Source organism: Acanthopagrus latus, chromosome 11 (assembly GCF_904848185.1).
Source record: "Acanthopagrus latus isolate v.2019 chromosome 11, fAcaLat1.1, whole genome shotgun sequence".
In the NCBI taxonomy this organism is placed as follows: domain Eukaryota; kingdom Metazoa; phylum Chordata; class Actinopteri; order Spariformes; family Sparidae; genus Acanthopagrus; species Acanthopagrus latus.
Window position 1 is genome coordinate 3,661,625 of NC_051049.1, and position 26,628 is coordinate 3,688,252.

The 26,628-nt window shown below is 41.3% G+C and overlaps 3 protein-coding genes across 9 annotated transcripts in view; 2 read left to right on the forward strand and 1 right to left on the reverse strand.

Moving 5' to 3' along the window:
- The first annotated feature begins 84 nt into the window (after window positions 1-84).
- On the forward strand, window positions 85-5,385 carry aldh9a1a.1 (aldehyde dehydrogenase 9 family, member A1a, tandem duplicate 1). Its single transcript, XM_037115802.1, has 12 exons — window positions 85-480; window positions 719-879; window positions 1,464-1,609; window positions 1,979-2,108; window positions 2,221-2,355; window positions 2,838-3,034; window positions 3,334-3,474; window positions 3,587-3,775; window positions 3,943-4,030; window positions 4,201-4,342; window positions 4,629-4,741; window positions 4,886-5,385. The coding sequence occupies exons 2-12, from the start codon at window positions 738-740 to the stop codon at window positions 4,978-4,980; spliced, it is 1,518 nt and encodes a 505-aa protein (XP_036971697.1). The 5' UTR covers window positions 85-480; window positions 719-737; the 3' UTR covers window positions 4,981-5,385.
- A 953-nt stretch (window positions 5,386-6,338) lies between these two features.
- On the forward strand, window positions 6,339-10,592 carry med8 (mediator complex subunit 8). Of its 3 annotated transcripts, none has more exons than XM_037115912.1 (7): window positions 6,339-6,479; window positions 6,812-6,933; window positions 7,543-7,687; window positions 7,783-7,923; window positions 8,481-8,568; window positions 8,667-8,927; window positions 10,137-10,592. In XM_037115912.1, the coding sequence occupies exons 1-7, from the start codon at window positions 6,474-6,476 to the stop codon at window positions 10,205-10,207; spliced, it is 834 nt and encodes a 277-aa protein (XP_036971807.1). In that variant the 5' UTR covers window positions 6,339-6,473; the 3' UTR covers window positions 10,208-10,592. The 3 variants fall into 3 exon arrangements, with proteins under 3 accessions (XP_036971807.1, XP_036971808.1, XP_036971809.1); XM_037115913.1 differs by having other exon boundaries at window positions 8,667-8,906; XM_037115914.1 differs by having other exon boundaries at window positions 8,667-8,864.
- An 8,969-nt stretch (window positions 10,593-19,561) lies between these two features.
- Window positions 19,562-26,628, reverse strand: part of pbx1b (pre-B-cell leukemia homeobox 1b) — a 123,916-nt gene continuing 116,849 nt past the window's right edge. For all 5 annotated transcript variants that reach the window (XM_037115577.1, XM_037115580.1, XM_037115579.1 and 2 more), the window contains 2 exons: window positions 25,755-25,844; window positions 19,562-23,090 (listed from right to left, as the gene is read on the reverse strand). In XM_037115577.1, coding sequence (XP_036971472.1) covers window positions 22,998-23,090; window positions 25,755-25,844 — 183 coding nt within the window. In that variant the 3' untranslated portion in view covers window positions 19,562-22,997. The remainder of the gene's footprint in view (window positions 23,091-25,754; window positions 25,845-26,628) is intronic.

Consider the following 26,628-nt stretch of genomic DNA (forward strand, 5'->3'; position numbering starts at 1 on the left):
TGCTTGACACAGTCCCTCCAGGTTTGACAACTCCCATCTCCCATTGTCGGAGAGCGCACCTGAATGTATCGTCAGTTCTGCAATGACCGGATGAACGAGGAAAATAAGAGCAACTGCGTGATCATAATGACACCTTTACTTTGAAATCCGGAAGGATACTCTCATGATACCTGCAGTTATCGGGAATAATTACTGCAAAAGTATCGTATGTTTCATGGGTCTGATTGTGAGACTGCAGTCTCTGCAATCTTAATGTTAATGTTCTGAAAGAAGTTCCTGAAAAAAAGGTGCGACGGATCTGACAAAGAAAACGCAAACCACGGCTATCTTGACTGCAGTGGTTGAGGGGACGTGATTGATGAGCAGGACTGGCTGTTGACAGTGAGGCGTGTTCTCGTCCGGCCCCAGGGGCGGTGAGTTCATCTACATACGCCCCCCACCATCGGCAGTACATTCAGTCCGTCTGCAGAAGCATTACGGGTAAGTTTGACACCACATTTCCCCTGTCATCCACTGTATATAACTCGATTTATGCTCTTTTGCGCTGCTCTTTTTTCTGCTCATGCTAGTTTAGCTAAGTGCTTTTAAGCTAGCTGCCGTTGAGCCGTTATGTTAGAGGTAACGGTTACCTCTCGTAACGGTCAGCGCGTGCAGTGGAGTCAACGCGTCTGCAAACTGGGTTTAATTCACTTTCTTGTCATTCTTTGTGTCTCTGCAGGTCCACTCCTTCTGTAACAATGGCCCAGTCTATCCTCGACTCCATGCCCGGAGCCTCCACTGGAACACTGGTGGTCACAGATGATCTGAATTACTGGGGAGGGAAGCGAGTCAGATCTCGGCAGCAGAAAGGCGCAGAGCCCGTGTTCGAACCTGCGACTGGTAAATCCAACACACCCAAGTATTTAAAAGCTTATGTTAACTCTTATTGAAGACACACATGATCCAGACCCGTTTAAAGGTTCGTATGAGGACATGTTGTTATGCAACTGAACCCTCCCTTATTTCTTGGCTTCAGTGCGACGTGGAGGAGGAAACTTTGGTATTTGAAGGTGGAATGTTTGCATAAACTTTCCAGTTGCAGTTACTAAACTGGTGTGATTCATATAGTAACCTTTAACATGATGTATGCAGGGTCATAAGAAGTATTGATACATCATAAATGCCTTTTTATCAACTTGTTTTCTATATGTGTATTTATCCAAGTAGATAAAGTTTGCCTGAATTTAATCATTATCTGACTATGAGTTGTTACCAGACATTTGTCTTGCTTTGCTGCCAACCCGCCTATTTAAAAAGATGTTTTATATAGTTGCAATGAGGGCTTAAGATGTATGGAAAGGGTTTTTAAAAGGTGTTAGATTTAACTTTAGGATTCGTGCATATATCCTGATTAATAATACCGTGTCATTGGTGTGTTGTGTCTCAGAGCTCAGCCAGTGTATAACCAGTCTTGTTACCTGCAGGCCGTGTCTTGTGTCAGATGGTACCCTGTGGCTCTGAGGACGTGGATGAGGCCATAAAGAGTGCCCACAGTGCCTACCGTAAATGGAGCAAGATGGCAGGCATGGAGAGGGCTCGGGTGATGCTCGAGGCCGCTCGCATTATCAGGGTGAGACGGTCAAGCTGTTGCGTCAACTCTTCCCTGCATAGCTGGAAACTAGCCAGTCTGATTTCAGTGTTGCACAACATAAATTGGAGCTGACTGTTCTAAGCATTCAGTAAGACACTAGTTACTCATTAAAAGCACAAACTCTCCCCTCACCCCTCCCTCTGCTGCTGGCCTACTTTTGCACAAAAAAAAAGTTTGTGTGTCTCTTCTTTGATGTCATGTGGGCGAGGACCTTTTACCCTCAAATCTTTTGCTATTGTTGCATAATCTAAAATGCATGTAATGGCACTAAATTGCAACACAGTATGATTTTACACGTTCCTATCAAAGGTAAGCATTTGCAACTCTCTGTTTTTCCAATATAAATAGGAAAGAAGGGAGAAGATTGCAAAGCTGGAAGTGATCAACAATGGCAAGTCCATCACAGAAGCACTGGTGGATATTGATGTTGCCTGGCAGTGCATTGAGTACTACGCTGGTCTGGCTGGTACACTTGCAGGTGGGGGCACTAATTGTTTTGTTTATGTCCTAAGAACGTGTGATTGTCCAAAACATTACTAAAAGTTAGTGATGTGTTGTTTAAAAGTTGCATTGTGTTTTGTTCACTGAAGGCCAGCACGTCCAGCTTCCTGGTGGAGCGTTTGCCTACACCAGGAGGGAGGCCCTTGGTGTGTGTGCGGGAATTGGTGCATTCAATTACCCCTTCCAGATCGCTGTGGTGAAGTCTGCTCCCGCTCTGGCATGTGGTGAGTGTATAACCGCCAGACTCCACCAGGCATTTCCCTTCTAGTCAATGCTCATGATTATGCCAGGCGAGGCACGATGTGTTTTAGAAGCATTCCAGAAGCAGCTCTCAGCTCTGATCCAAATATAATACAATGCATCGAGCTGCACAGAGCAGAATGAGCCAGACAGGAAGTCAGACACAGCATAGTGGATCAATCAACTTTCAAAATAAAAGACCCTTTGCGCACTCTGGATTGTGTTCCAGTTCACTACATGAGCATTACTGTGTGTCACAGCTTGTGACACCAGGTCTGAAGTCAGCCGGAGGTCAGAGGATAATTGACAGCATGGACAAAGAGAGGTTCATTTTGAATGTGGAGAAACACAAGGGTTTATATGACACCATGATCCTTTTTTATATGGGAAACATGAGAAATGTGTATTACCGTATTATATCTGTGATAATGGCTCATCAGACAATAACTTGCACTGCTGTGTTCAGGTAATGCCATGGTGTTTAAACCCTCTCCAATGACCCCTGTGACGGCTGTCATTCTGGCTGAGATCTACAAAGAGGCGGGGGTCCCCGATGGGCTCTTCTGTGTGGTGCAAGGCGGAGCAGAGACTGGCACCTTGCTCTGCCAACACCCGATGGTCGCCAAAGTCTCCTTCACTGGCAGCGTGCCAACAGGCAAAAAGGTACAGAGACCAACACAGTGCTATGACTTTTAACATAATGTTAAATTAACTGAAGAGAACATGGGTGTCATACAAGCCCAGACTACCTCCCTTCCAACCACAATATCCAGCATCCCCATGAATTTTGAGCTGATGAGTGGAAACAAGTGAAAACTTGGAAAGAAGGTGAAAGTATAAAATTGTAGCAATAATGTATTTCAGTAGTGTCGAGTAGATCCAGTTTGTAGTAACATTGTATGTAACATGTAACTGCTATACAAGGTTTCAGTTGTCCCTGTGTGTTTCCTGTTTGCACTCAGGTCATGGAAATGTCTGCTAAGGGGGTGAAGCAGGTGACCCTGGAGCTTGGAGGGAAATCTCCTCTCCTCATCTTCAAAGACTGTGAGCTGGAGAACGCAGTGAGGGGCGCACTCATGGCCAACTTCCTGACACAGGGACAGGTGAGACAGTTGAATCACTAGCGTATTGTGTTGTGTGATGTCAGTCTGAACCTGACCCCTGCACATTCTTTGTCAGCTCTGACAGCTTCAAGTTACCCTTTACATTGTTTAGGTTTGCTGCAATGGGACCAGAGTGTTTGTGCAAAGAGAGATTCTGCCTAAGTTCCTGGAAGAGGTGGTGAAGAGGACCAAGGCCATCGCTGTGGGCGACCCTCTGCTGGACGGCACCCGAATGGGGGCGCTTATCAGCAAACCACAGCTGGAGAAGGCATTGAGATATGTCAACCAGGCCAAGACAGAGGTGTGTTTATTAGACATATCTGATCAATAGGTTAGAGAAAACTTTAATGGCCCCTGCAGGATAATGAAGCCACTGTCTCTATCTCACCTCCAGGACTTTTACTACACCTCAAAGCAGTAACATGAAGTAGTCGTGGTTCTGATTTGATAACTATCTCTTTTTTACAGGGAGCCAATGTGCTCTGTGGGGGAGAGCCTTTTGTCCCCAGTGACCCCAAATTGAAAGGGGGGTACTACATGTCACCATGTGTCCTTGGTAAGTGATGATATACCAGCACTTAAAGGAAAAGTTCAGCCAACAATGAAAAGTAGACTCTAGACCCTTTCAACACCCTTGGACTCATTTCATTTCTGGATGAACTGTTTTACGCCACTTGCATGTTTTGTGTATGCACCACATATTACATCCAGTCCTTTCTCCCACAGATAAGTGCAGAGATGACATGACCTGCGTGAAGGAGGAGATTTTCGGCCCCGTCATGTCTGTGCTGCCTTTCGACACAGAGGAAGAAGTGATCCAGAGGGCCAATAACACCACCTATGGATTGGCCTCTGGAGTCTTTACCAGGTCAGCAGAGGACAGGGAGTACACTTGTGATTACTCAGCAGTCTGTTGCAACCACTGATTTATAGTCCTGAAGGTTTTCTCTTGAAGATCATGAGTTTACTGCGTGGCTGCAGTTCAGGGTTTACACAAAGCAGCCAATAAGAAAATGAGGAGTTACAAAATGGAACTCATTACTTGTTTCTGAGGCTGGAGGGAAGATTCACAAGCATTTTAACTGTTTAGCTACATTCAAACTATTGAGATTTTATCTGTGTTTAACTTATGAAATCCTTTCCCCTGCCCACAGGGACATTTCTCGAGCCCATCGTGTGGCTGAAAACCTGGAGGCAGGGACCTGCTTCATCAACAACTACAACATCAGCCCTGTGGAGGTGCCGTTTGGAGGATACAAGAATTCAGGTACGATTTTTTAGGGTTAAAATGGCCAGAATTAATCTTTTTGTCCTCGTGAATGCAAAGGAAACACATTCATAGTATTGCGTGTAATTGCAGTGAATGAGCTGAATTCTCTTTACTGACGTGACCTCTATGGTGCTTTACCAGGCTTTGGCAGAGAGAACGGCCAGGTGACAATCGAGTACTACTCCCAGCTGAAGACTGTGGTTGTTGAAATGGGCGACGTCGATAACTACTTCTGAACTCCTCTCACAAAGTTTACACCACTTGCAGAACTGTGACTAAAACACTTCACTTCTCCCTTTAGTCAGAGATTATGCACCAGGCATGAGTAGATGCAGCACTCTGTTCTGCTCTGTCTGCATCATACCTGGGTACTTAGAAAGACACACCTGCTTCTTCTGTTCTCTCCTTTCTTTGCCCAAGTGAGCCTACTTTAGTACAAAGCAATTCATTGAATACAATGAATATGTGTGTTTGTGTGCAAAACCAGGAGCCTTATTAAGAAACACTGTAGTGGACTGTGAATCATCATTAGAAGAAAATAACCATGATTGCCATCAGATTTTTATACTACATGCCCAACTAGAAGACACTATTGGACAACTAACTCCTTTTTATTGAAATAAAGTCTTTTCGATACAAAGCTTGTGTTCCTGGTTGCTTGTTGTTTCTGAATGAAATAGGTGATAGCTGTGTTACAACCAACAAACACAAGTAATAAGTGCATGTATAGTATCTAATATCACTAACTTATAATCTTCAGATTGTTTGTTGCCAATATGTTAATGTGTCATTTCATTACCACCACATGTTAAACTTCCTGTAGTAATAATACCTGTTTTATTGTAATTGATGAAAAGTACAGATGTTCCAAATTGAGCTGCACATTTGATTGATAAGTTGGTATCATATTCTCCAACTATTTTGGGAAAGTGTTCTTGTGTACTTTTTCGAAGATTTGACTTCCTTAAATGTGAATATTCTCTTGTTACTTACCTCCTCTTTGACAGTAAACTTTGGGTTGTGGACAAAACAAGATATTTGAGGACATTGTCTTGGGTTTAGGAAACACTGATCAACATTTTTCAGCTCAGTATAAAACTTTATTGGCCAACAACTAATTAATTAAATGAGACAAAAATCAAAAGATTAATTGACAAAGAATTGTCGGTTGCAGCCGTAGTTGCTGACACAAGGCATTTAATGCTAAATAAAAATGATTACCTCACTTTTCGTGCCAGATATAAGTGCAAATCGCTTGCTCTCAAAAGAAAATGTGTTCATGCTCAACCTTTATCCAGGCTTAACATTTTTAAGACATCTGTGTTATTAAAATTAAAATATGCACTTGTATTCCTCCGCATCAAATGATACTGGGCATGAATTTGACATCAGTTTAATATTTTTTAACCACTTAATGCCCATTACTAGTCAAGGTAATGTTCACCTCCTGAACAACATTATCATACTTGATTTTAAAGATTACTGTCTTGCTGTATTACTGAACTTCTTTTGGCCATATTTTGTACTTCTGCGAGCTGTCAGTGCTGTCAGCAAAACATCGATGGTCATAAATCTCATTTCATATGCTGAGAGTATTGTTTTTGGATGCATTTTCAAAATAGTTTTACACTTCCGTGAAGTTATAGCGTGCTTTTACTTTGACGACCTGTCGTGAACCGGAAGTGTTTGAGCCTTGACTTATTCGGAGCGTCTTGTTAGCCGTTCAACAATGCAGGTAATGTCATTTATAACACTCACGTATTGCAAACTTTGTTATTAGATCAACTGGTATGTTTTACTTGTATATACGGTGCTTCTTATGTGTAGGACTAGCAGTAACTGTAGCTAATGTTAGCTGGGTAACGCTAACAGCTAGCCTTATTGGTTCGTTTTTAGCTAGCCGGGTTAGCTCTTGTTTAGCTAGCTGGGTGAGCTACTTCAGCACAACAATGAAGTCAGCCTGAGTGTAAAGTGTAAGTGCTGTTCATGTGAAAGTCTTGTGACTCCCACAGACTGTTGTTAAGAGTGTTTGTTTCTAAGACAGTCTTTTCTTTTTGTCCCTCTCAGCAACGGGAGGAGAAGCAGTTGGAGGCTGCGGTGGAGTCTCTCGCCTCTCGGGTGGCGCACGTCAAAAACGCTCTTCACAGCTTCATTTACAAGTTGGAAAATGAATACGAGCGATTAACATGGTGAGCAGACCGTTTTATTCAAGAACACTTGATATTTATATCAACTCTTGGTCATGGCAGCATAACCAAGCAATGCTGTAAAGTGTAAATGAGTAACTAACTACATCCAGACTTAATGTTCCGCCTTTTTGCAGTTATTTGTACATTTTAAATTACAAAAGGTGGAGTAACTTTGGGTCTTCCTGATCGTGCTTTGGACATAACTGATCCATTTTCTGAGAGGCATTTGGGGTTTTCACGCACTGTCCCCTTAGAAAAAGGGATGAACTACATGGATTTGTTTTTAGCTGACCAAGGATATTAACCTCAAACACACCTGAAGCTTTGCAAGAGCGCTGTCACTCCATGCTGGGGTAACATGAGGCAGCAGGGTTTGCACACAAACTTATGGAGTCCGTGCCAGCTCGAGTGCATGCTGTGATTAAAGCAAAAGGGGGAGACACACCAACTACTATGATATTCTGAAGTTTGTCTACACTTTTCAAATAATCGAAAGCTTTACACATGTGACACCAGATGCTCCGTTGTTTAGTTTTTAAAAGTACAGATCTAAGTTTTAAAGATAGTTGTGTCCTCTCAGATGCTGTGATGTGTGTTTGTGTCATTCAGGCCTTCTGTTTTGGACAACTTCGCTCTTCTGTCTGGTCAGCTGAACACTATCAATAAACTGCTCAAGAACGAGAAGACACCGTCCTTTCGCAACCAGGTCATAATACCCCTGCTTCTGTCTCCAGACCGAGATGATGATTTAGCAGTGAGTATCAAAGCCACTGATTGACGTCTCTAGCTTACTGGAAGTGTTCTCTCTGACCTGTTCGTTCATTTCTTTTGCTTGTTCCCCCCCCACAGAAACTCACAGAGCAGCGTGTCCCAGTGTTCAGTCATGAGATTGTGCCAGACTACCTGCGGACCAAGCCTGATCCAGAGGTGGAGGAGCAGGAGAAACAGCTGAGTACAGAGGCAGCGCGCATCGGCCCGGAGGTGGCACAGGTCAGTTAGTTAACGTATGGAGTGGTTTGATATCTTGAATCTTAGATGCAACAGTGAACTGGTGTTAACTTTGGAAGTGATGCTTGTTTGAGCAGGAAGTCATGACATGTCAGTACAAAGCAAAGCCTTAACTTAAAGCCACTGAGAGGCTTTAAAGTTCTGATAATTAACATGCTTCTTGTAGCACCACGTAATAAAGTCTGACATTTCACCAGTAACACAATGCAGCATTCATTTAGCATTGCTGTCTTGAAACTGTAAGTGACTCAAAACACCTACGGGACCAATCTGGTGTCATACACACTGCTCAAGAACTGCATCTTATATGAACATGTATAGATTAATAATGATAAGACTAGTTATTCCAGCTAGTATTTCTGGTGCCCTCTTGCAAGAGTAGCAGTGTTTAATCAATAAGTTGAATACTTGCAAACATCCTTGACTCCTAAACAAAAATACATAATCATTTTGGTGTGCGTGTAATATGGTAAATTCCCTTTCATTGCATGCAGCTCTACTGTATTGTTCAGACCCTCTGGTTTTATTTTCATCAACAGAAACAGATCCAGACGTTGAATAAACTGTGTTCCAATCTGCTGGAGAAGCTCAACAACCCTCGTGACGACAGAGACGCGGAGAGCGCAGGTGTGTTGCGCTCGCACCGACCTGATAGTTCATCTCAAGTTGATTTCTACATTTCAACATCCATCCTCCCGAGTTTTATGAGTTGTATGTTTTTTCAGCGATACGACAGAACAAGCCGTCCTTCAACCCTGCTGACACTAACGCTCTGGTCGGAGCTGTTGCATTTGGAAAGGGGCTCTCTAAATGTAGGCCTCCAGGTCCAGTGGCCCCTGGACATCCAGGACAAGGGCCCATGATGAGTGGAGGCCCGACCTTACAGCAGGTCACCATCGGCGGTGGCTCAGGCCAGCAAGCAGGTATGGGAGGACCTGTGGCTCCACAGCAGCAAGGGCAGCCAGGTAGGAGACCTGGAGAGCTGGGTTAGTATTCCACCTGACTGCTCACAGTGTTTGTTACTGTGCTGATGTTACGCCCTTGCTGCTCTTCATCTCCATGTTCATGTGTTGGAACATTTGTACTACGAATTCATGTTTTTCTTTATTTTAGGATGTGAATGAGTTTGAGGTCAACAAGGTCATTACATTGAATTTCCAGTATTTTCAAACCTAGCCCATGTATTTACATGTGTCGGTGTAGAAATGATTCATATTTACAAAAAGGTTTTTGGAATCTGTTCAGTGGATCGCCTCAGCTGGCAGCTGCACGACTGCCGTGGCTGCAACATGATCCTCTGGGCCAGACGTCAAGGTTGCATCCAGCAACACTTGACAGGCTGAGGTTGTTATTCTAAGTGTCTGACAGCATTAAAGAAACAACATTTTTATATGATATGATATTGATGTCCATGTTGTAACCAGAAACAGACTTGCTCTAGAAGTTTCGCTCCAAAATCTGAAAAAAGAGGCGAGTTGTTGTGGAAAGACAACAGTGGAATCGTGAGTCAGAGTTTGGCCTGAGCGAGTATTTATTTCATAAGTACTAAATACTTAACTGACTTTGACAATGTAGATGAGGCAACGCCTGTAAAAACTGACCCAGAGAGATTTCAGAGTGAGGTTTATATTTTCTGTTAACAAAACGTCTTATTGTATAACAAAAAGGTTTATTCTAATTCCAAAACTTTTGGTACGTATGAACCATTAACAATCTAAAACATGTCAATGTGAGGCCCAGGTTTAAAAATACCCAAAATACTTTAGATCATATTTTCAAACCCTTTCACACATGAATAGACTTGGAGCAAAATATTATCTGTTGGACCCACCAGAGTTCGGGTGAATGTTTATGTGACATCCTGCATGAAGTATTGATGCTGCTTCTGCTGTCTGACATGAACTCAACTTTCACGTGACCCTTCCAGGCAAATCAGAAATTTAAAGTTTAATTTCTCATTTTGTGCGTATCATAAATTGACCCCAGACACACGCTGAGCTATGTTACATATTCATACCAATTTAAATGACATCACTCCTTTGTTTACATTTCATTCACGTATTGTTCTTTGAGACTTTTGCTGCCAATAATCAGGTCATCGTTGTTGATTTCTTGCTGTGTACTGAAACAGCTTGGATTGAGAATCTGTATTTATGTGTTGAGTGATATTTTCTCTCCCTGTTTTTCTCTCTCAGGAAAAATGCCAAGCAGCATCAAGACAAACATCAAGTCTGCGTCAAGTTCAATGCATCCTTACAACCGATGAGCTCTTTTTTTTTTTTTTTTTTTTATTTATTCCATCATTCATCATTTGTTACATTTCAGAGAATCACCTCAGGACACAACATCTACAACCTTTGTGATCTTTTTACATGAAGCCATTCTTTTCATGGAATTGCCCAACTTCTACGAAGTTATTTCTCTGCTCTCAATCTGTTTCACCGACATTCTTGGTTTCCTTTAAATGATCTAAAATAAGTCAAAATATATTTCTGACCATGGGGGTATTCGTTTTCATTTTGCATAAAACATCTGAGCTTCGGTGTTTGAGCCACTAGATGGCAGTGCGTCATCATTCATGGGATTATAACAGCTTCTACTCTGAACTGTTCTCTGATCGTTTTTCAATAAAATATGCGTTAAAAAGAAAACTTAGTTGTCTGTTTCATATACCTAGTTTAGTATTTTAATAATGAACTCTGATATTCTTACAATTAAGACTCTTTGTACTTGAGGAAAGTAAGACTTCTGCTGATTTTGAAAATCATTCTTTGCTCATTTTTTAATCCTAATGAAGTGAACTGTGATGCAGATCTCCCAGCAGCGCCAGTTGTTTTTCTTTTATCTGACAATCAAGTGTTTCCGCCGCTCTGTATTGTCAGGTCTGTAACCTTGGTGTAATTGAACATCCCCAGTATGACAGGACAGCCCATCAAATGACCATCCCAACATCTCAGACGTGCACCATGATCTGATGTGTTCAGTATTTCTGCCGGTTTCTTCTCCTCTTGCTTCTCTTTGCCCATTTGGCTGCAGTAGCAAAGGTGAGAATAATGAGGGTGGACGTTGCTCTGTGTGGCCTGATAATGTCAAAGTGTTTAAGGGGGCAAATGAGAAAGTATCGGTGCTGACGTGTGAGGGGGGCCTCTCTCCACGCCGGCTCTCTCTGTCCACTCCAATCCCTGTCCTGCTGCACCGCACAGTGACCGTGCTGCTGTCACAGCATGCAGGCCCATGGCTGACCTACATACACCCTCTGTCCCCAAACAGGCAGACGTCTCGCTGTGTCAGCCACCACGGTCAGACGCTCTGCTGAGACAGCTCAAAGCTGCACAAGGTCACACTTGTGCCCACCGATGAGCTCTAAATTATAAACAAAGACCGAGCAGGCAACATCCTGCAAACCCTGAAAAAAAGACAGGCTGAAGTGAGTCTTCTGCCAAAATATCACCCAGAAGATTAGGCAGGGTTTGTTTTTTTGCTTCTCACCACACGTCGACATTATTGTTGGACATTTTCCAAGTACAAAAGTGTTTTTCCTGCTTCACAGGCTGTAGTTTCCATTAATTTCACTAAAGCTTTTATTTGTTATCAGACACATAATCAGTTTTTTGGGGTTTTTCTTTTAGCCAAGTGTGCAAGTGTACGACAAACATTTCTTGGCATTTGCTCCACAAATAAAACATAAGGTAATAATACGAGTAATGATGAATAAAATCCAGAATGATAATCACAATTTACAGACAATTTTGATTTTATTAGAATTTTTAATTGGGATCCACAAGTTTGAAGTGAGATGTGGACGGAGCTCCAGAGAAAGAAGTGAGATGTATGTTCATATAAAAGTGACTGAATAACAGTGGAAGTGTTGAATAATGTGCAACGTTATGTCCTCTTATGTTCTATTGTCTCGCTGTGGGACAAGAATAAGTAGATATGATGCTCACAAGTCATAATAAATTATCTTTCAGATCATTTTGAAATAAATCAGAACATGTCTCTGCACCAAAGATGCATTTGAAAATCATGTAATGTAAGAAAAGCGATTAGCAGAAAAGTGACGCACACATCAATGAACTGCTGTGTTATTTTGGTTTGTTCATCTGAAGACGCTGACATTTTATTTACATGTTGCAACAATTGAGATCCAGTTATCGTTAGTTTAGTTTTTTAAAAAGCATCACAGGCGTGAAGCTCAACTGTTGCTGTGGCTGTAACACATGTCAGTAAATAGTTCAGGTATCTCACAGTGTCCTTATCTGAAAATCTGTTGTAATACAAAAGGATATTGACGAGTGATGTGATTGTTTAGTGTTGGTTTGAAGCTTTCTGATACAAGCATTTGTACAATTTATATAATTAATATAAAAGCTCAGGTGTAAATAAAATTGTTTGACTAATGCTTTTTATTCTTAAACTCTTATTTCTGAGGACTATAATGAGTTTTTTTTTATGTTAACATTAATATGTTCTGAGTTTGGACACTATGGACAATTAATGATAAATTATTAAAAAGTAAAGTTAAAAAAAAAAAAAAAAAAGTTGAAGGGCTGTTGGAAGTGCTTCCTGTTCGAAATATAAATGACACATGCAATAAAGAAAACATTGATTTTGTGATCATCTGCTCCTTTAAGAAGAGAAGCAGGCAGTGATTTAAATTACACTCCCTGCAGAGCGAACGCAGTGATGTCACACACACATCCGCGCTCGTGACAGTTAACTTCTCTTCTTTATTATGCAATTAGAATATTAATGTGCTCCTTGTGATTAAAAACAAAAAACAAAAAAAACTAGCGAGTTGCATCTGGATCTGACTGTCTTCTGTTCATGCTGCCGTACGAAGCCAAAACACAGGAACACAGAAACTTTACCATATAGAATGTGTCACTTTTTGGGAAATTTAGCAGCGAGAATTCACATAAAAAGAAGTAGAAAACAGGTAAATACTAAACTTTGCATGATCCAGCAGACTTAATGACAGTTTTTAACCTCCTCTTGTTGTTTTCTTCTTCTCTTTTCTGTCTTTATTTGTTTTAACATTTCGTTAATATCTTCCGGGATTATTAATGGATCTTGATGAAAAAATTCTGGTTGGTTGTTTCCATGAATGAGTACAATTAGATGCAGATCCTAGATTTATTGATCTTAGATTTTGGTGAAGTAGTTGTTGCTGATTTAATGAGTTTGATATTGGATTATGTTGACTGAACTGAATGGTTGTTGGGCCTTGGTGGAGGTATGCGCTCTACTGAGTGCCATTCTAATTTATCTGGTATTAGATGCTTCATGTCTTGAGCGCGTCATAGAGTGCAGTATCTAAATGTTTGGGTTTTTTTTTTTTTAAGGTTTTATAGGTCTGTGACAGTGATTTATAATCAGCTTAAAAATGAGGTTTCACAAACTCTATATATCTCATGTAGTTCGACTAAGAGCCTTCAAACTTTTAAACCCTTTAATCAAAACCTTTCCCGCTCAGCTTCCCTGTTTCTCTGCTCGACGCTGCTTTTCCTTCTCTGCAGTCTCACAGGCCATGAGGGGTCAGCAGTGTTTCACTGTTGGGAGGCAGCAGACCCACCACAGGGGCCCGCTCTGTAAAAACACATATCTTAAACCACCGTCTGTTTTCACCATTAATTTGAATATTAATTTGAATTCATAAATCAAGCTTGTGTGTGTGAGAGAGAGAGAGAGATGGTTTAGTCCCATCCAGTGTATTCAGTCTGGAGTGTGAGACCCGCTGTATATACTGGGTAATGGGAAAACTCAATATGACAGCTGCCTCCTAAATTACAATATACGGTGTATAGCAGGGTACACAGAGCAGGGGGGAACCGGGCAGATTTCTTTTTTTTTTTTTCTTTTTTTTGTTGTCACCTGACACAAATCCATCTTGACAACATAATCAGCATTGCTATCTTTTGGAAAAGACAGGATTTCCCCTCTAAAGCGACACACGGCGGTGACCAAATGTGTCAACTGACTTCATGTCCAGAAATGCAGGGAAAACATTTAAGAAAAAAAAAACAAACAAAACAAAAACACAGACGCAAAACTCAAAACAAATTAGCTCACGGCTGCGTGAGAATCGACAGGAAGCGCTCACACTTTTGTTGTCGGACGTGAGTGCGATAATTATTGCAACAGCAGTGTATCTGAACGTCCGCCATCATCAGCCAGGAAATATTTCATTTTTTTTTGTCTCAGCTTTGATTCATGTTTTGGGGAGATAACTTTCTCATTCCTTTAATAAGACCATCTCTTGGCACAGTTTTAAAGGTTTTTTTTTTCCCCTCTCGTTATAATTGAAGAAGATGATAAGGTCCATATCTTGCTCATTATGGAAGCTTTAGGCAAATATAAAGAAAGAGTTTACAGCCTTAAAAACTCCCACACCCTAAACGCTCAAACATACTGCAGATTCCAGTTCAAAATATTCCACGGTTGAAATAACTTGAAAGGCTCCGGTGACGCACACGCTGATCTGTGAAATCTTTTCCAAATGTCTTCTTTATGAAAGTTGGGATCAGAGGAATTCATTAGAGATCTGTGGGTGGCACAGGCAATACAAGAGTGAAGCTTTCCAGCGGTGAGCCTTTGCCAAACTGAACCGTTTCCAAAATCTGAAATCTGCAACACACCCACAATCGCTAATTACTTCGACCCTATTCCTGCAGAACCACTGGAGTTGTTTTGTGAGATCCATCAGCGGAGAGGAAGACTTGTTTCATCGTATTAATGCTGAGGATTTTTCCTTGAGACAGAGCTGCCTCTCCATTAAGTCGTGCCCTCAGACTTCAGACCTTGCATCGTCTGCTTCAGTAGCCCTCCCCTCAGGCACATGTGTGCAGCCTTGGTGTGTGTGTGTGTGTGTGTGTGTGTGTGTGTATCATGCTGCCAGGCGTTGACATAACTGATGCACATTATGCGTTGTGTATGAGCCCGGCCCTTTTTTTTTTTTTATGAGCCTTGTTATTGTCATTGATATAATGTGAGCCCTGAGCCCGGCTGTACGCGCCACATGCATCGTGGTCTGGTTGAGGATGATTGATATGAAACTCCAGCGATGAGAAGGCTCAGATGGAGGAAAGCGACGAGGATGAGGTCAAAGAGGAGCGAAGTGCTTTTTTTTTTTTTTTTCTCACAACATTGGTTTGATTTCTTTCCCTCACATCAGTGCGAGTGAGACGTCTGATGTTTTTTTTTGCCTGCGCCAAAACTGAATTATTATCACTTTGCAAAACGTTTAACAAATCTACAAACTAGATTTCTAAGTGTGTTTTGATGATGGTGTATTTGTTTCTCGGTAGTTCAAGTTGAATGTACACTGTGTGCTGCCATTCTTATCCCCCACAGCCTGTTGTTGTGTTGTCTGTGTGCTTTGAGTGACTGGCAGGGCCAGAATAACTCAATATGGGGGCCCGGGGCAAAAATGAGCAGTGGGCCCACATCAATTCAAAGTTAACTCCCGAGGCTACATACATGCATAGTTTTCCTCTTACCTGGAGTGATATTTTTGTGCAGTTTTGAAGATATAGGCTGTAGAGATCAACCCTCTGCTGTCTGCTGTCTCTTAGATATAACGGGACGAGGTGGCCAAAAAACATCATATTTAAAAAAAAAACTCAACAGTCTTTTTTCCAGAAATCATGACCTGGTTACTCGAGATAATCCACAGACTTTGTTGTGAGCTGTTTCATGCAGGAACTATTTTATTTCTAGCGGGAAAAAAATCTGTTGTGTCTCAGTTCAGGGTCTGCATCCTCTGAAGGACCCGGCCTTTGCAGTCTTCAAAGGCGAGTCCTTCAAAGACGTTGTTAACCTCGTCAGCCGTTGTTAAATGGGACGGTCTAGTCTTTGGAGCATTTCCTGGTTGCGTCACCAGATGTTTTACCCTTACGTCACAATTTCAGTTGTCCAGGCCTGTGAAAGTGATAATCTGAACCACGTGATGTCACCATTTTCTCTCTTTCTTTGTTCTTTTTCAGGCACACAAAGAATCTTGGAATATGTGAAGCCATGAAGGATAGTAGCAGTGCATCCTCCAAAAACAGGGGAAAGAAGGACACATTTATGTGAGCTTTCGATTTGGGACAGCCTTCGAACAGCGTTGTGTGTTATTGGCCTTCAAATGCTCCTCTGAAGGACGCAGATCATGAACTGAGACACAGAACTCTACTCATAGACGAGAGGCTCGTGCTTACTACAGGACGTTGATGGCGTACTGCTAAGCTGAGAGTAGCTAGCTTAGTTAGCTTAGGTAGCTAGACGTCTGTGTGAATTCTTTAGGGCCAGTATCTCCAAAACTGGCACAAGTTGCACTCAAACAATCTAGATGGATAATTTGTATTTCTGGATTTGGTGGTGAACTGTCCCTTTAAAGGCTGCTAAAAATATACATATTTACTAAACAATGACATTTTGTCACTTTTCACACAACTTTATAGTTGTAAGCATTGTTGACAAATGTCAGTAGGATTGTCTTTGGCTCTCTAAAACTGGATTCTAAGGCCTAAGGTGTCCACACAAACCAAAACAATCTTTTCCCCCCCGTCTTCCATCTTCCTCGGCATCGTTTCAAGAATATTTGCGTTCAAAGATCCATTGAAAACAACTCAACATGCTTGTAGTTCATATTCCAGACCTATTGCTGGCGCTTGAATTTCACCAAAGACAGAGAAGAAGAGACGGAGCATGCACATGAAGCTTGCATGCTGTATACAAACAGACAGTAGAAGGAGAAACCGAACACAACAAGAAGACGACGAAAATTGCTAGTCGGTCGTCCATAATCCTTTTTCGCTCATCGTAGTGAGAGAGCAGCAGAATATTTTGCCCTGATAGGCTCAATATCTTCTGCAGCACGAACACAAGCATGTTGTCCACCATTGTTGTTGTTGTTGTTGTTATGAGAAGTCGCGGGGCTCAGAGGTCGAAGGCCAGATGTCGAGGGGAGGGGTGATGACATCATCACTGTCCAAACGAGAACGCAAGGGCGAAAAAGAGGGAAAAAAGTGCGTTTACAGGATCCATGTGGACGATCAACCAAAACGAAGCAAAACATGCGTTTACACACAGAAGTGTTTCCATGTGGATGGATGGCCCCTAAGGAAGGACCAGGTCTTTACCATTTATATTGTACTTTTGTGTTAGTAAACAAATAACAACTAATCAAATGAGGCCCAGGGCCTTTGGATATTGAACATCTAAATCCCTCCACATCATGTTTGCAGTAGCAGATACAGCTGCTGACCAGCATGAACAACAGCAGGACCTGAGAAACTGAAGCAGCGAAATGGAATTCAGCCATGGATCACTGTTATCATTTACATCTGTGTCGAAATATATTTGGTCATTTCTGTCGCTGTGAAATTATATTTGTCTAAAGAATTCAAATTGTTTTCAGGGAGCTCCAGCTCAGAGTTTTAAAGTTTTGTGTTCTAGTACATTTTGCTGTGTTTTGTGAAATTTTGTGAAATTTTGTTGTAAATTATGTGAAATTTTGTTGTAAATAATGTGAAATTTTGTTGTCTTTTTTAAAACTTTGCAGTGTTTTGAGAAATGTTGTTATTGTAAAATGTGTTATGTCAAATTTTATTGTTTTGTGAAATGTTGCTGTTTTTTTTACGAAATGTTGTGTTTTTTGAGAAGTTTTGAAAGTTTTTAAAATTTCTTTGTTGTAGTGTTTTGTGAAATTTTTATGTCTTTTATGTAGTTTTTCTGTGAAATCTGCTAGTGTTTTTAAATATGTTGTCATGTTTTGTGAACTTTTGTGATTTGTGAATTAGTTTTGTGTTTTGTGAAATGTGTTTTCCAAAAACGTTATTTTGTTTTGAATCTCGGTGACACAATGACTCAGTAACCAAAACTACAAACCATGACAAGCTCAGTGGGGCCGCAGCATAAATATTTCACAGTAGATTTTTCTGTTTGTAGCCTAAACATTGATTTGTTTGAATAGTAGGCTCACAGGTTTTTAGGTCAATATGTCATCTGTAAATAAATAGTAACATTTCCCTACATATATATTTAAGCAGCCACAAAAAAGCTGCTGAATTACAGGTTTACAGTTTGTTACCAGACATCTGAAAAATATTCACCTTCAGCCATTTGTAGCTCGCTTCAAACTGAAACGTCAGGACTGCTTTTGACTTGCAAAGCATCAAATCAGTGATTTCTGCGAAAGGGCTTTCACTTCTTACAGTAGATCAAAATATTAACACCTGACACACTGATTCTAAAGTGTCACGTATCAGACGGCAAGAAGATATACTCTCCTGGTCTTCTTGTGGTTACATTTATTACTCCTCACCAATATTTCAGCCGAGCTGTTTGTTAATGGATGAAGAGACTTCAGAAAGTCGTGATTCCGTTTCTGATTGGATTTGCATCTTTTAGCGGTGTAAAACGGATAATGATCGGCGTGGTCTTCTTAAAAAACCTACACAGCATTTGTCACGGCGTAGCATGTTATCCAGCACATTTGTTAGAGGAATCGGGAATTCAAAAGAACGTACACTGATTTTACTCCGAATGGGATTTACACCTTTTCACCGTGTAATGACTGAATCAGCCTCACAATGCCTTTTGGTTTGTCGGCGCGCATGAATAAATTATACACGTCCAGCACTTCTTGCCTTTCATGCCTCACACAGTGGCTAAAAGGAGCCCTTTGATAGAAACAAGGAGGCTTCTCCATGTAATTACACTTGATCATGTTTGCATATGTCACTCCCACAGTCTCTGTCATGCTCTCTGATTCTGGATGCTCCTGGGAACCTCTTCTTTAATCCACAAGTTAATGTTTCAGCCCCTTCCTCCTTGATTTTCTTTTTTCTCTTTCTCTTTCCCAGGGACGGATGAATCGGAGGAGCAGAATCAGACATCCTGTCTGGTTTATCTGGAGGAGAGAGATAAGTGTGGATTCCGCCTCTTTCAGGGAACGCACATTAACCATGCCTGGGAGGGAGCGCTGGGTGTGGGGAGGAGCGGTGGCGGCGGAGGGGCGGAGGGGGAGGGTGGGGGAGGTGTCTGTCTGCCGGGAGCGCACAGCTTTCACTCACTTCAAAACCTGTGAAAATGTCCCCTTCACACCCTCGGCAGCAGCTCAGCCAAGCTCCGCCGCTATGTTAGCGGTGATAAAATGCCTGCGTGCCGTAGCATAGTTGGAAGTGAGACGTGCGATGTTATTCAGAGGTGTTGGGCTGACAAGCCTGCAACGTGTAAACTTGTGTCCTACAGTGACTCCTGACCCTGACCCTGTTACAAAAGTCTGAAGGAGACACCACACATAAGTTTGAGATGACACTCAGCCGAGCAACTTCCCAAGAGCGCACCAGAAAAACGACAAAAACGGCAATTTATGCAACAAAAGAAACTATTTATTTGGGATACGCATTGCCAGTACAAATTAAGAGACCATAAAACCTACACCTTTCAGCTATTTTTTTTTTCTCCACAGAAAACAGGTTGTTTTTTTTTTTAAATTGGAATTAAAAAGACAATAGTTTTCCATTTGATACCTTTTTACATACGCAGAGATCTTAAAAGTTAAAACCTGTCAAGAAAAAAAGGCTCCACGATTTCACTCTGAAATCCTTATAAAAAAGAAGTTAACATTCAAAACACTGCAGTACGTTATTTTATTGAAGAACAAAAAGACATGCAACAAATAAAACATTTTATGTTTTACAAATTGTTCATTTCTCTTTTTCCATGTCTCTTTTCCTTTTATGTTCAAAAACTAAAAAGCATCATTACATGAAGCTTCGATAATATTTGACAGGCAAAGTGAAAAGTTGAGTTAAGCCGTTTTTTTTTTTTTTCTTTTGTTTTTTTTTCTTTCTGAGGGGTGCAAAAAAAAACAATCCTTGTGTTTTGCCTTGCGTGGCCGGTGCTGTCAGTTCACTCCAATGACTTCAGACTGAGGCAGGTTCTGTGCATCACTCCAATGCTGCTCGGACTCTCGACCGTAATACTGAGCAGGCGAGTCGAGAAGGAGCCGCTTCCAATGATCCAAATGAGTTTGTTTGACGCGATCGTGCCGTGGCCGACCTCCAACAGGAGCTCTGAGACATCCATGATTTCATACATGTGTAATAAATACAAACACACTGACAACTGTTCAAAAATACCTGTGGTTTTCAGGCTGTATTGTGACTGGTTGGGATCCCGGGATTGAATTTTTTGATTTCTGGAAAGGTTCAGTTAATCTAAAAAAAATAAAATAAAAAAACAAACAAAAAAAAAACCAAATCCGGAGAGCAAAGTTAACACTAACTTTTCACGTCACCTTCATTCGGACAGAAGCCATCTTGGTGTAAAAAACAATAAGAAAGATTTTAGTTTAAACTCAACAGAAACTCCGTCAGCCTGCCGTTAAATGGCTGCTGTCCAAATTCAAAGATGCAAAAAAAACCAAACAAACAAAAAAAAAGAGTAAAGGTGCATATCTACATACTGTATATAGAGCATTCTTGGGCTAATTCACATATAATGCTAGCATAAAAAAAAGAAAGCAAATTAATATCAAATGAAAACAACAACAACAACAACAAAAAATGAGATATTCACAAAATGGAGACATAAAAATATATCCAAACATTATCTGGATTTGTGTGCCATCAGAGTATTTGTTTCCACTTTAATGTATATAAACACGACTGTATTCCAACTGCATTTTTTTCTTTTTTGGCTTTGAATGCAGAGCGCTAGCGCATTATGAGATGCTCACTAGCACCGTAGGTAATAAAATCCTACCAAAAGAGGAAAAAAGGAAAAAAAAAAAAATGTTGATAAAGCTGATCCCAATGTGGAGGATAAAAATTCTGCCATTTTTTTTTGGTATCAAAGTATGTAAATGCTGATATCTCATGAGGACTACTGTAATCATGTATACATGTTAGACCACAGACTATAACTGTACATACAACAAGTCTAATTTCACATTTTGGATCAGGTTGCATCGATGGATGTTGTGTTCTTTAAGTGTCACTGTGGAGCGGAAACATAAAAAGTGAACGGACTCGAAATACAAACACTGTAGTTCTTTTTCAAATACTCTCGTTAATGTTATCAGAGAACCGGGGTGACGTATGAGTAACCTCAAGATTTATCAGCACTGGATGTTTACGGAGGAACATTTGTGCCAAAATCCTGAGAGTGCATTGAAGTATTCAGAAGACAAACAACACTTATTTTTGCTTTTATCATCTTAAGAACACTTTATAATAACCATCATTTATTAATGGTAAATTTATAGATAATTAAACATAACTTAAGCACTATTTAACAGTAAACAAACAATGAACTGCTTTGTTATTGTTATTATGTTGAAGATAATGTTGAACTACATAGTATTTAAGAGCTATTTATAAAATAATAATGACCATCTGTAAACCACCATCAATACTAAGTGGTAAATTAGTAGGTAATTAAACCTCAGAGTTATTTAACTGTAAACAAACCATGAAATGCTTTATTAAACATTTATTAAGCACTTGTTAAGGTTGATAAACATATATAATACATCAGTTGCAACATTACAATAAACAATTGCCTAATAAATGGTTTATAAAGCATTTCATTGTTTGTTAACAGTGATATAATTATTAACTAATGTTTAACTAACCATTAATTACCCATTTGTTAATGATGCTTCTTATAAAATGTTACAGAATAATTTAATTTGAGCAAAAACACAAAAACTCTTTTCAGTGCGTTCGCAGGATCATGACACAAATATAATGATACATAGATGAAAAGTGAATTTTTGAGAAAAGACGTGCGGTGCGTTAAATCCCGACAACACGGTACCTTAACATCAGAATTACAGTTTCTTGTTTTGATTTGGTTACCAGCAGTATTTGGTGTTTGACGTCGATCTCACTGAAGATGTCTGACGATGCACTGACTGTACACGCTCTCTCTTTCAATATATGACTACTATAGTTAAATCGTTTTTTCTTTCTCTCGGACATTTACAAATGTTACCCTTTGAGCTCGATCAGTAGGTGTTATTGTGCTTTAGATCATATCGACGCGCAGTAATCGCTGCGGACGTCGTCGTTGATTCGGTGTCGTTCCGGGTCGATTCGTCTTTGAATGTTGCGAATGCAGCCAAACATACATGACAGAACTTCAACTCTCACCATCAAAGTCGCGCTCATTTTGTTAATTGCTTGTGTAAAAATTGTGAATTCTTTTTGCATTATTATTGTTTTGCATGTGAGCAGAGAACCTACTAGTCCGGCAATAACGTATAAAATGCCTTATGTGAGCGCGTCAGTTGTAGAAGTTCACGTCCTCGTCTGCTGTAGAAGTTCTGAGCACAAACTATATAAATGGAGGCTGAATACTTGGATATTTACCTGACTAATATGACTAACATAATAATACTTCACAAAATATGGCATGAAAAAAAAAAAAAGTTTAAGGACATTGACATTTAAAAACATTATCAAAATTCACCTCCAGGGTTGAACTTTGGCACAGTAGATAAAAACAAACACATTCGCGAACACATGTAATAAAGACAGAGGCGTAAAATGACAGGGCATGGTGTTGGTTGTACAGTAGAATCCCAATAATTATAAAACATTTTTGTAAAACCGAAGCATTTTGAAATGTTTTCTCTCTGTTGTTATGTCGAATAGAGGTAGTGTGAAAGAATTTCAATTTATGAGACGTTGTGGGGCGGCGGCGGCGTTACGCTGCTAACTGTGTGCCGGCTGTGTGAATATATAATGTAAGAGAAATACAAAGAGGCAACATGGACATCGAGTGGAAACTGTACAAACTGTGAAGTGTGTGATATGAGTCCCCCCGACAGCAGTGCTGCCGCGGTCCGGATAGGAAAAAGTGAAACATTTGTCCGCAAGAGTGAAAATGTCGTCCCAGACCCCAACTGTGTCCCCGCCGCGTGACCACACACAGTACGTCACGTCCAGTCCCGATGGGTTTTTAAGTTTTGGGGGAGATGTGGCTGGGGGAGGCGGGGGAGGTGGTGGTGGTGGAGGAGGACGGAGGAGTGAGGAGTGAGGAGGGAGGGGGGTGGAGGATCAGTTGGAGGTGTCAGAGTGAACGCTTCCGGGTCCTTCTGTGGGTGAAGTCACTGATGAGGGGGTCGGAGCATCCTGCCAGCCACCGTTCGCCTGAGAGAAGAAGAGGAGAAAGGAAACAGAAGGAAGGGGAGGGGGAGTCCATTACTTTCATATTCATTACTGAGAGCAGCTGGGTCAAACACAGTGAGGTACTACGAATGGAAAGTCCCGAGGGCGAAGGTGGCGCTTGAACGCGGCGTGGAATCCGCCGCACAGTCGCACAACAGCCTAAAGCCACGTTTCCTCCTGGATCGGAGGAGGAACGTAGCTAACGTGAGGCTCAGACGATAATTTCAGAACAAGACGGATATAAAAGAAGTACGAAAATGTATTCAGCCGAGCAGAATGGAGTGAGTTACAGTCCGTCACACACCGCGCGTTCAAATTCACATAATGAAGAAAATACACAAACGAAAAAAAAAAGTCAAGTTGAACACGACTTTTTTTTCTTCTTTTTTTTTTTTTTATCTTGAAATAACCGCCTGTCGCTGTCATTTAAAATACTACGAATAAATATGGAAATCTTTTTGAAAAGAGCTCTAAAACAAAACAAGTACAATCAACGTCATATTGCACTAATTGTGACGCTTGACAGCGGGAATTAACATACAATAAGAGCAGCGGAGGGGCCTGCCGGAGACGAGGCCTGTTAAAGAGCGTTTAGGATATTAATAGTGAATTTAAAGCCATCAGAAAAACTGGAAATGGTCCTCGACAGCCTTTCATTTTCAAAAAGGCTGTGATTTAAGTCAGCAGGCAGTGGTGTGTAATCACAAGTGGAAGGGGTCAGGCTGGAGAATGTCTGACTTTGGTGACGTGCTGCCTGTTTCACACACAAAAAAAAAAAAAAAAAAAAAATCGTAATTACAGCTGTAATCATCCACAGCATGCATTATGTATCCGCTCAGTCATTATCCAGTCTTTTCTGCCTCCTTTAACTCTCTCTCGTCATTTGTTCCACTCTTCATTCATAAAAATCTGTCTTCAGTTGTCCGGAACAAAAAATGTTTTTCAAAGACGCATGTTTTCAATTTGAAATCAACATGTGAGACAGTTTTTCTGCTTCACTGTTGAAACTTTTAAGGCTGATGTAACGCCGTCTTAGCGATAACATTTTCTTTAAGGTTATAAAGACAAATCCACTTTAAAATGTAGCGTTTCTCTTAGTATAATAATTTGGAGCTCCTGTATGAAATACAGCGTTCATGATACAAGATTAAAGGGGCACTATGTCGTTTCGGAGAAGAAATTTAAATATTTACAATATTAACGAGGTAATTAACTGAGATTTTTTTTTTTTTGCATAAATGAATAAATGAGCTGTTCTCAGATGAAAATAAGGTCGTAACAGTGTATGAAGTCAGAAAGGTGGCAGGGTCCGCCACATGCAAACAAAGCAAAACAGTATGAAATTGTGTTGTCCTTTAAGTTTAGCTGGTTTATTCCGTCATTAAAGATCTTTCTCATCCGATTAAATTCTCTTCTCCAAAACTATGCAGTGCACCTTTAACTCGTTTGTCAAAAAAACACCAATATTAAAAAAAAAAAAAGTATGAAAAAGAACGAAGGCGCAAGTGCAGACTTTCCGAATTCCTAACTTACCAGCCTCAGATACATAAATCACAGGCAAACAGGCTGGCAGACAGATATCCCGCTCTTACATTATGCATTGCGGAGCTTCTTTACAGGGTATAAAAGTGAATAACACAGCATATTGTGGCAGTGTAAGATGTGGTAGAGCAAGCAGGCGTCCAAGGAGAACCGTATCTGTGAGGTCAAAGGACTGAGAAAGAACAGGGCCTGAATACGTTAGCGGCCTCTCAGGGTTAGCACAGCTGGCTGTGGGATGCGCTCGGAGCGGCCAGGAAGCCTATTTGAATACACATACATGTTTTTATACGGGAGACATTTCATCTGATTATCATATGGCCACTGAGGCACGACGACGACAGCGGAGGAACCCAGCCGCGGCTGTGACCGTCCTCGTCCTCTCAGCGCGGCTCGCTGTCAGGGCCATTAGTGTGGCAGGAACATGATCTGAGCAATGCGCTTGGATTGCTGTCCCAAGTCCACACTCTGCTCTCCTTGTGTCTGTCTTATCGATTTTCCCCTTTACGACACGGCTTGTCGCTGTGAATTTCCCTACTGTTTGCAGCCGCCAGCAAGCAAAACCCCCCCCAACCCCCCCATCCCCTCCCCTCCCCCACTCGCTCCACAACCCCCACCTCCATACCCGAACTCTGCCGCAAAATAAGACAAACATGAGGGGAACGCACCCCGATGGCACACGAGGAGTTGTTTCCAGCGGCGTGGCGTTTTATTTTTAGAGGGACAGCGATGTTGTCTCCTGGGAGGCTTTAACGGGAGCTTCTGGCCCCTGGGCTGCTAATCACGGGTCAGGTGGTCAGAGGGAACTGAAGTCCAGTGCAGGAGGTGTCACCTGTTTGTTCAGTTCGCTCAAAGCTGACTGTACGTGGCTGCAGGTGCAACGGCAGACCTGATCCGACATGACAGGCTCAGACGGCAGCTCTGCATGTGTGTGGCCGGCCCCACGCCGGCGTATGCCGGGCAGCGTGCTGCCCGTGGCGCGAGCGATCTAGAACCAATCAACTAGGTGACCATGGAGCAGAGACAAGTCCTGCTAAGTGGCATCCTGAGCCCTATGGCTTTGAAATAATTGGTGGGGAGAGGAAGAAAGAAAAAAAGAATCCTTACATTGATGCCCTGCGGACTGTACATCTGGTTGGCTGTGAGTCCTTCACTGTATCCGCCTGTCTGACTGATAACATGGCGAAGGGTATCCACCTGAAACATGCAGAAGCAACAAACAAAGCAAGGTCAGAGTCAACACAAGAGAAGCACCGGAGAACAGAGAGGAGGATGACAACACAACAAGAGAGACGACAAGAGAAGACTGCTGCAAGTATATCCTTGGAGACAACAAGGTCCAATCACACAAAGAGGAAATTTAGGATAAACAACTTTTGCTTTCTGCTGAAATAAAAACCTATTCACACGGTAAACACATTGTTACACACAGCCTGCCCCTGAGACTGTGAAACAGCTCTATAGAGGGGCGAGTATGTCTTATTATAGCAGGAAAAGCACAGGTTTAATTAATAACATCAACGGTGGCTCTGTTCCATTTAGGTCTGCTTCAGCTAGTGGTTTTCTGTTGGGCTGGCTCCCCTGTGGGGAGGCAGAAGTACTGCAATGGGGGTGTGAATGGCTGGGTTAAAAATATATAGTGGAAATGAAGTTGAACCAATCACGTGGGATGATTACATAAAACAAAGAGTGCTTTTATTCTAGAAATGGTTTCGTTATTTAGGTTAGGTTTTAGTATCAGACGGCTAAATTCTGTGGAATTCACTCATCAAACGAATCTATCATTCAGAGCAAATATAAAGCTAATTTTGTATTTGTGTTGATGTTGACAAAATGGAGAACAGGGAAACCTTCTTTATTTTGAAATGGCAGCATTCACACGCTATTCCAAGATGGCTACCACCATTTGCTTTCGATCATTCCTAGATGGTGACAGTAGATTTTTAAAACTCTCCAGAGATTTGTTCATGTTGTTGTACAT